The sequence below is a fragment of the Rhagoletis zephyria genome, unplaced genomic scaffold (genome assembly GCF_001687245.7).
Source record: "Rhagoletis zephyria isolate East Lansing unplaced genomic scaffold, Rhagoletis_zephyria_1.1 Rzeph_scaffold_05091, whole genome shotgun sequence".
NCBI lineage: Eukaryota > Metazoa > Arthropoda > Insecta > Diptera > Tephritidae > Rhagoletis > Rhagoletis zephyria.
Window position 1 is genome coordinate 21,003 of NW_016162174.1, and position 10,481 is coordinate 31,483.

General features: G+C 29.8%; 1 protein-coding gene across 1 annotated transcript in view; it reads right to left on the reverse strand.

Annotated features, from left to right (window-relative positions):
• The window catches only part of LOC108371587 (elongation of very long chain fatty acids protein AAEL008004-like), a gene marked incomplete at its 3' end in the record, with an annotated part of 23,223 nt that extends 20,644 nt beyond the window's left edge, over nt 1-2,579 (reverse strand). The window contains exon 1 of the mRNA XM_017627175.1: nt 2,502-2,579. Coding sequence (XP_017482664.1) covers nt 2,502-2,540 — 39 coding nt within the window. The remainder of the gene's footprint in view (nt 1-2,501) is intronic.
• Nucleotides 2,580-10,481: the final 7,902 nt, after the last annotated feature.

Below are 10,481 nucleotides of genomic sequence, written 5' to 3' on the forward strand. Positions count from 1 at the left end.
ATTATAATATTGTCACTCCGAATTTTTAGTATCTCTTTTTGTTTAATTTTGAAGTGATTTTAACATTAGTTGTCTTGCTTGCCTAAGTACATTGCAGTTAAAGTGGAAGAAGTTATTGATCGAATGACATAATAAATAACCTAATAAAAGCAATTATTTGGTATTTTTTAAGTTTTTTAAGTCCATTGCACGATGGTAAGTACGGCTAAATATTTCCTGAATGTCACCCAGTTTTTTATGCAAAAAACACTAAAAATAAGATAATTACCAATGTATGTTTATTGCTTAAGGAGTTTCAATGATTTCCTTGTTTCTGTATATTGTCGTGAAATAAGACTCTTAGAAAAAAAAAGAAATGTGAAATATTTCTAGAATGCCGCTTTTAGGTGAAAAATTATGTTTTATTTAAGAAAGCTTATTTATTTCTCCAAAAGTGTTCAAATGTATATATGGAAAATTGCTGCTGAGGAAAGACTAAACAAAACGCCTGCCTCCTAAGAAAAGCCAAGACATGAAATCATGAAAATGTCATGATAAAGATGGAAAAAACTGCACATTAGCTTATGTGAAAAATGTGATTTAAAGTGATATGCAAATGTTTAAAAAGCATGCATTTAATGTTAAAGTTCTGAACATTTAGCGTACTTTTATAAAAAGCGATATTCTGAAAAATCTGTAACAAAAATGCAAATCTAAGACAAAAAATAATAATTTTTAAAGAGCCTGAAAGAAATTTCGTGTTCACGTCAGTAAACGATGATAGGCGACCGTGTAAGAAAAAAAATTATTTTTTTTTTGGTTGATGCTCGGAACGGGCATTAAACAAATTTCGATGCAAAAATATTGTAGTTCAAAGATCTCGTAAATGTAAATAAGTTTCAATAAATCATATATGCCGTATGAAAGCGCCCAATTCAGGGCTTAAAAATATTGCTGAACTTTAAAAAGATTCTCATTAAATGCCATTAAAACTTTTTATTGCCACAAATAAGCTGTCATTAGTAAGAACTTTGCAATCGCAGATAACCGAACTAAGCGCGTGGTTTCATTAAGTTTTTAAATGTCTGTAATTTGCACACACTAACTCTCCGTTTCATAACTTTAATATTTTTTAATTGATTAATTTCATGAGCAAAGTAGAAATTATAGTACCTACCACTTTGTAGACTCGTGCGGTACGATTTAGTTTTTTATTTCCTAGAATTATTGATTCCAATACAGTTAAATCAATGATTGGTAATTACTATTTCTTTCAAATACGCGATTTGATTTGTAAACTTTTACTGTTTCAAACTTGTTTTTATTACACGATTTCATACATTCCTAACAGGTATTTTAATATATATCGCCCGTTTACAAAAACAGTGTCATAACTGAAGAAAGGACATTTTTAAGAAAATGAAGCAGGATTCAGAAAATTTAAAACTTTGAGAAACTAGCACCTAGTTGTTGCAAAATGTACATACTTTTTACATTATTTTTAAGATGGTGTCGGGAATTTTTGTTTACACTAACCTGAGCATAGTGATTTTATAGATGTGATTTGGCCTTATGATTTAGGGCATTTTTACATAGACTGAATTTAGATGAAGAATTCCGTAGCTCGAAATATAAAAAAACTTCAAAGTGATTTACATTTCCCCAGGTTTACCAAACCGTATTTGAAATTAATATAACTGAATGCTTGATTAGTTAATCAGGTAGCGCCCATTAATTACTCACATCGATGCAGACGATTCTAACTATTAATCTGCGCTTTATTAATTTTTATTCTTTGCCGTTAGTAAGAAACATTTAAATACATATATATATATATTTCTCAGTCCCATAGAATTTGTTTTGATAACTTTTGATTTTGAAATTTTAGCAAAAGTCATTATAAACAATCTATGAAATTGAAAATGAAAAACGTGGAGCGCATGAAATGGCGTGTCGTCTATTTCCGCTGTAGCAAACGTAGTACATAGATGTCATCTACCTCGCCCTATTCACTACAGATGTCGCCCTAGGCACTATGCTTTTTTATAGGAACTTTTCAAAGCAAAGGTTTTATGGTGTCGGACACACAACATTGAAAGTTTCTGGACACACAACATTGCAAGTTGATAAAAGCGTTGTAGTTGTAAAAATAGGTCATACAAATCAGGCCAAAATTGTTTTCATTTACTTTTGTTGGTCCATGTAACAGCGATAAAGAACATGGTGTCCTTGAACTATTGTACATATATGTATTAAAAAAGATAAGTCGACTTTTGTATTGTTTAATATAAATACGCATTCGAGTATTTAGAGAATTTTGTCAAACTTTACAGATACCATTTCTCAGCCAGGCGCTCCTGCACTGAGCTTTTAATTTTGTGCCAATATGCCCATGCTAGCTGCTAGGTGCCCGCCCAGCAGTGACATAAAAAGTGTATTTAGGTATTTATGTTGTAGTAACAAGTAATTTTTAAGCAAAAAATACAACTGACTTCAATGCTCATATACAAAATTAGGAGTACCGTTAATTTCTCCGTTACACAATGATCGGAATAAGGCATCAAATACCGTACGATTTTGTGAATCCCAGCATACCCGGATATTATTACCATTAATTTAAATATGCTAACAAACTAGTTTTGTAGTCTTGCCTTAGTGCGGATACTAGAAATAAAAATTAATTTGCGTTTTTAAACAAACAAATATAAATGCCTTTATTTTATATCAGTTTAAAAAGCTAATTACAAGCCGAATGAACTGAAAACTATGGAACTAAAATTCTTTCACATTGCAGTCGCAGTCATTTTTACAAATAAATAGTAAAAAATAAGAGATCATATTTACACTTGCATATAGTGTATACATATACATACTTATGTATAGATACAAGTGGGACGGGCGGTATTCGCTTAAAATTTTTTATGGGTTCTAGTTATACATAAAATAAGCTAACACGTATTCGAGATTTTTCTCTTCGGAGATGTGATCCGTCAAAGTTCGAATTTCTTCGTGATTCTGACCATTAATGTACTTCTTCAATTAGTTATATCTCGCCTTCTGCTCATAGTAGAGACTTCATCTTAACGTCGCTTTAAAGCTAAACAAACATTTCTATATATAAGATGGTCATGATTGTTCTAAAGTTAACTTAGCTAATAAGAGTTTAACTTTTTGAAGTTGATTTGCATGTTGAAGACCAGTAAATTTTTGATTTGAAATTACTTTATCGAAATCCTTGTTTAATTCTCTATAAAAAACATGGTTAAAAAAACTTGACGTATTTCAAGAACTATTTTTAAAATAATTTAGTGTTAGAGTTGTAATATATTATTTGATTATTTGTAGGGTTGGAATTTTATAACTCTTTTATGCAATTACAGTCTGATTTTTTTCATTTTAATTTGGTCGTAAATTAAATTATACATTGAAGATTCGTAAAAAAATCGTTACAGAACCCAGGAAAACTTCCGATACCCTTAAAGATTTCGTTAAATATAATTCACTGAAATATCCAAAAAATTATGTAGTTACGATATTAGTACATAATTACAATGCATACATATTAGGGCCGCGTAATATAATTTCGAAAAAAGTGTATGGCATATTCGAATTCTACGTTCGATTCTAAGCAAAAATGGTGAACAAACTATATACCAAAAAAAAAAAAAAAATATTCCGACGAACTGATAACCTCCTCCTTTTTTGGAAGTCGGTTAAAAATGACGTTTGACCCTCCCAATTTTTAAAAGCAAAATCAGTGTATTATAATTTTTTCTGAGTGAAATTTATTTTGCATTTACAAAATTTTGTGTTTTCTTCATATAAATAATATACTACTTTCTTTTGAAAATTGGGATTGTCAAACGCCTTTTTTGGTAGGTAGTTTGTTCCCCATTTTTGTTAAGAATTAATCGTAGAATTTAAATTTTCTATACACTTTCTTCGAAAATTTTGCTCCGAACAAATTACTCCGCCCTAATATACATACATACATACACAAGAGCGCCATTAAATCTTGACAGATGTTTTGTTGAATGAAACTTTTTAATTTCGAAATTCGGTGGTTTTTTAGCTAAAAAATAAATTAGAATAAAAATTCCGCCGTCGAATCTACTTAACATAAGCACTGTAAACTTTGAACTAGCGAAAAAATTTTCAATCGAAACACAAACGCACAGAATTATTTAAATCAATTAGAAAGTCAAAACAAGGAAAAAGAAAGCATTGCAAAAATATGCAGATTTACAATAGCTTTCTCATTGATAATACGTCTGTATAGTAATATTGCAGATGAGCGCGTTGCTTCTTCCAAAATTCGCTTTCAATGAATAATATTTACATACTTATTATGCTTTTATTAATTAAATTCAGCACAAAAAAGTGGAAGAAGACATTACTAAGTTTCAAAGTTTCCATTGCATCACAGCGGCCCAATAGCATAAATACAACAATGAAGCGTGTAAATTTTATAATTAAATAAATATGTTCATTAAGTTACTGACAAGTGTGAAAGTCAACAAATATAGCTTTTTTTTAATGCAATCAGTTTTTAGTCTACAAATAACCGCTTCGTTGCTTTCTACGATTTAAGTGATTTTTTATAATTGTTTATGTTGTTGTTCTTAGTTTTTTATTAAACTTTGTTTTTGCTCCATGTGCAGTGGAGTACCAATGAATTTAATTCCATCTACTTTGTTAAGTTGTTCTCCCTATTAACGAAAGTTACTACACACAGAACTATTGAGTTTAATCTATTGGACCTCAGCTGTTTATTTATCGATTTTCATTGACTATCGACTAGGACTTTTACAAATACAATATGCTCACAAGTATATGTAAATAAATAGATAACGTAAGTTTTAACTCAAAATCGATACGCAAAAACTTGTTTTACTATATGTATATAATTCGTATGTATGTATGTATGTATGTACNCGACTAGGACTTTTACAAATACAATATGCTCACAAGTATATGTAAATAAAAAATAACGTAAGTTTTAACTCAAAATCGATACGCAAAAACTTGTTTTACTATATGTATATAATTCGTATGTATGTAAATTGGTACTGTTACATATATAAACAAGTTGTTGCATGTTGTATTTATTCTAATTGAGCGTCGTAATATGTACTAGAAGTGCATACATTTTAGATATGTATGTATATGTCCGTTGTACTACGTAACATTCCCTATGGGAATATGTAATGTTGAGCTAAGATTTACAAAAAGTTTTCCTATTTTCATATTTAATTTCAGTGTACATAAAGACTTCAATAATGAAAGAATAAAAGATTGCGCCAAACTCGTGGTCAGTGACATTTCTCAAGTAAAAGTAAACAAAGGCGACTAGGAGGATATAAGGAACTAGCATAAAGCAAACATTATTATTATTAATTTTTCGATAGGAAATGTGCTTTAATTGTGTTAAGTTTTAAAAATATATAATTTATACAAAAATTAATAAAGAAAATGTTAACAAAAATGGTGATTTTCGTGAAAGTATTAGTGAATTTCAGTGTATTCAAACTTTCTGAGGCGTTTTTTACGTTTCTTGAGAATTGCCAAAAAAATCTTTGTTTTTGCATGGTTTTGCAAAGCTTTGGTAAACAATTTTTCTTAACGAAAAATACTTTTTCTTTACTTTTCTTGTACAGATATTTAGTCTAGCGGTTTAAAAGCGTAGTAGTTACGCATTTGAAAATAAAAACTCTGCAAAATTTTTACTTTATTTAAAAGAATTTCGTCAATGGCTCTACAAAATTTTTTTTCTTTGATTTTAATGCGCTTTTTTCTCTCGGTGTACATATAAAAGTAAGCCATTTATTCACAATATACAACAGCATCGAAATATCGAAAATGCCCCCTGATCCACATTGACCTTAAGGATTAACTGTGGGACTTAATCCAGTTCAGCTGCAGTTGAATCCCGAGTTAATTTCGAACAACACTGCCGCCTTTTTATGCTATAAAATGATAAAATTCGAATCCGCTAAGAGACGTTTAAGGTAATAAAAAAATACCAGTTTGCTGCTATGAAAATGTAAAAGACGAACTACGTTTTTGTGCAAACTGGTAATGGATGTTCTACTCTTTGATTAGAAATTGCTTCTGAGAGGTTCCATTGCCTGTAGATATATTCCTACCGAGATTGTTACGTTAGCAAATTTGTAAATATTTATCAATATCTACATCCCCTACACTTACGTACATATGTACATCTCTCAACACCACTTACTTTGATATAAAATTTTCATTCTGATTTGCCGTTTTTCTATTAATGCAAACGCTTTTAGCTACACTGCTCAAGCTGTTATTAAACAGATTTTTATTTTATTTTTTTCTAAATTCATTGATGTAATTGCTCACGGCAATCATGTCGAAGGCGTTGAACATTTACGTAATTAAAAAGGAAGCACAAAAGCATTTGAATAATTACATACAAGTGCACATATGAACACGCACACGCAAATTGCACTCGGAAATCTTGGTAGTGTATTTAGAAATATAAACATTGAAAATTTACTGGAATTACGCTAAAAATGGNAAAAAGGAAGCACAAAAGCATTTGAATAATTACATACAAGTGCACATATGTATGAAGCACACGCAAATTGCACTCGGAAATCTTGGTAGTGTATTTAGAAATATAAACATTGAAAATTTACTGGAATTACGCTAAAAATGATGAAATAATTGTTGCATTAGCGTTTCTTTTGGCAAGTTTTTTTAGTTTGCATTCAGCAAAAAAAAACTCCATTAATGGTTTTTGCTTTTTTCGTTTTTTTTTTGTTTTATAATGTCTGGCAATAAATAAATTGGGTAAGGCGCGGAAGTGTCGTGTAAGCATTTGCACTTAATTAGCGCACGACGGTCACCAACTTATTAATTTGTGTGTGTGTACATACATACATATAAAAGTTACAAAAGTGTTTCCACCAAATTTGAATGCCGAAAAGTCACTATCACGGCTAGAATTCATACATGTATGCATGTGTGTGTGGGTCAGGTAGGTGAAATGTGCTATTTTCATTAGTTTTTATTGTTTTTTATAAGTAATAAAATTATTTTATTTTTTTTTGTGAAACAGGGGTTTTCAGTTTTGTGCGTTTAACGTACATATTCATGGAAGCCGGTGTTTATATGTATATTTTCATACCAGATACATTGAATAAGTTTTTCATTAACATCACTTGCTTCTTAACTGCGGCCGTGCTAAATTCAATTAAACCGAATTGTACTGAAATAGCGTTTCAAATGCATTTCAATCTTAAATTTAAGTAGTCTACTGCGCACCTTGATAGCATCAAAGTAATGCTGATTTTTAAATGAAAATATATGACATTTACGGTGTTGTTTGTGAACTGAATCCATTATCGAAATTCAACTAAAATTTTTCAAATATTAATTATTAATAAAATTACATATTTAGAAGTTAAAAAAAAATTACCTGTGACACTGTTATCTATCCATGTTGTTTTGAATGTACATATTTATGATAAAAATATTTTTTTCTACGTATCAAAAGGCTTTCACGGTCAAGGCGAATTAATTTAAAGGCTCTTCTTTAGTTTAAAGCATTTTTTTTTTGTAAACACGGTGAGCAGTTTTTACTTAAAGTTGTATAAATGTTTTCATGGTCGCGAAATACTAAATGATTCATGAAATATTCAAATTTGGATTAGTTTTCACTGATTTTAAGGAAAGCACTTTACTGAAAATACGAAAACGGGATTTTTGTTTACAAACAAAAAAAAAAAAAAAAAAAAAAAAAAAAAAAAAAAAAACCTATTGAAAAAAATGTTAGAAAAAATATTAAATAACTTTACTTGATATGAAGAAAACGATTCGCTAATTTTGAAAACAAAAACAAAACGACGGAAATAAATTTGAAAATTACAAAAGAAAATACTTTCTTAAATGAAATCAGAAATTTCTTATCTTCCCTAAGAAATTTATACATTTGGCAATATCATATTTGTANGAAAATTACAAAAGAAAATACTTTCTTAAATGAAATCAGAAATTTCTTATTATCTTCCCTAAGAAATTTATACATTTGGCAATATCATATTTGTGTGTACCAATGTACATATATTAGGGTGCCCATGGAAACATTTTTTTTTTTTGAAATTTCAGGACCCTACCCCCTAATTTTCTTCCTTTTTATGAGAAATATTATTGCCTATTTTTATAGACTTTTTTTTAATAATTTAAAGGTCGAGACTTGTCATTTTAGGTCCGAAAGTACGGTTTTGAAGATTCATCAGTTTCAGAAGCGGATTTATAGGCCTTAAAAATGGTATATAATAATCTATTGTCAGATTTGGATTATCGCGTTTTTTCATCGGGAAAATTAAAAAAAAAAAAAAATTATTTTTTTTATGTTTTGACCATCACATATTTTCCACAATTTCAAAATATGCAGTACTATCTAGAATTAAATCTATTTTCAAATAAACTGTTACCTCACTTATTATAATGGCATAAAAGTTGTTGAAGTTAGGTGACTTTCAGTCTTTTTGAGCAGTCTGGATAAGGAATTCATCAATATTTATTCAAAATTGATATATGCAATCGCTCAAATTTGGTATTTGGTATGCTTAGCCTATAAATCGATTTCTCATAACATGTTCGATCTTTAAAATTGCATGAAAGCTAGTCATTCAAAAACTGATAAATCTACAAAACCGTACTTTCTGACCTAATATGACAAGTCGAGACCTCTAAAGGATTTTTGAAAATTCTATAGAAATAGGCAATAATATTTATTTATTTATTCTTGTTTATTTTTGAATTATAGTATCTTAGATTTTCTTGATAATAAAATACCTATGTTTTCTATGTTCCCAAAGCAGTCTCGATTTTGTGTTTTGTTTTAAGAAAACCAATCTCTCTCTGAATATGAATGCAGTTGCTATTATTTGTTCGTATTAATATTTTTTGTATTAAGTACTGTACATTAGGCCGTACCACCTTACAAGCAAACAAAAAAACTTCGGCGTACCCCCTGCGCGTAAAATATTTTTTTTTTGCCAAATCTAGGGGACGCATTTTAAAATTTTTCGGCGACTTCTACATTCGACAAAAGAATTTCTTTTGCATGTAGAACTATGCGATATTCAAAATACTTACTAACCAAAAGTTTAATGATTTTAGGAGCGCTTTAATTTACTGAAATTAGAGTGGTACGGNAGTACTGTACATTAGGCCGTACCACCTTACAAGCAAACAAAAAAACTTCGACGTACCCCCTGCGTCTAAAATACTTTTTTTTTTGCCAAATCTAGGGGACGATATTCAAAATACTTACTAACCAAAAGTTTAATGATTTTAGGAGCGCTTTAATTTACTGACATTAGAGTGGTACGTTAGGGTGATAGGAATTGAGATCTGAACTGAAGGGTAAGTACTTGAGCGGGATACTTGGGGTCAATGAACTTTAGAGCAAAAAAAAAACAAAATGTCTTCCCGAGACAAAAACATCGATATATCATACTTTAAGATGCGACTGTATATGAAAAAGGCAATTTGGAAAAGAAAAATTAACAGAAAAGAATTTTTGCAAATCATTAAGGCATGTAGTAGTTAAAAAAAAAAAGAACTAGAGGGGGGAGAAATAGCTATGAAAGCGGATCTATGTATTCATAGATTGTAAACTAAATTGCTGCAGATATTTCAAAAGACAACCTCGCCTGGAAAAAATAGCAAATATACGAATTTTAAACCCAAAATTTATAATACCACAATGCTCTTAGTGCATATGTATGTATGTATGTGTGCTACATTAAAAAAATTGTACATCACTATTTCGATATCAGAAAGAACGAATGTTAAGAACAAAAACAAAATGATGGATATACATGTAGTATTTTCAATAGCCCATAATTGCCAATGAAGTACAACGAAAGACTTAAGCAACAAACTTGTGCTTGAAAACATCTATTGTACGTTCATACATACATACATACATATACTATATGTACATATCAAGCGGCATCAAAAAAACAAGATTTTTGTCCCCTTCGCGAGAAGCAGATTTTGGTAAGCGACAACTATAACGGTTGCTGACAACGCTTTTATGAAGAAGATTAATAATTTCCATTGCCTCAAGCAGCCGCCTGTGCTAGTTTATACAATAAGTTTGTAGTGTCGTATATTTTTTTTTTGTACGTTTTTATGTAAGTTATTTGGCGTGTTTTGCATATTTTCTAAAATGGTCACGCGATTTTGTCTGTTGTCGGGTTTTAGATGAATTTTTTGTTTTCGTTTATTCTTATTTTTTATTTTATTTTATTTATTTTTTTTTGTGGTTCAAATCAAATTGATAGCATCTATAGCATGTGCGAGTTTGCAGATGTTAAAAAAAGAACAAACAAAAAAGAATCTATGAATGTATATTTGCAGACCAATCAAAAAGACTAGCTCACCAGAGTTGCGTTATCCTTACTAATTACTTGCAAATGTCTATCCACATACATACATACATACATGTGCCATTT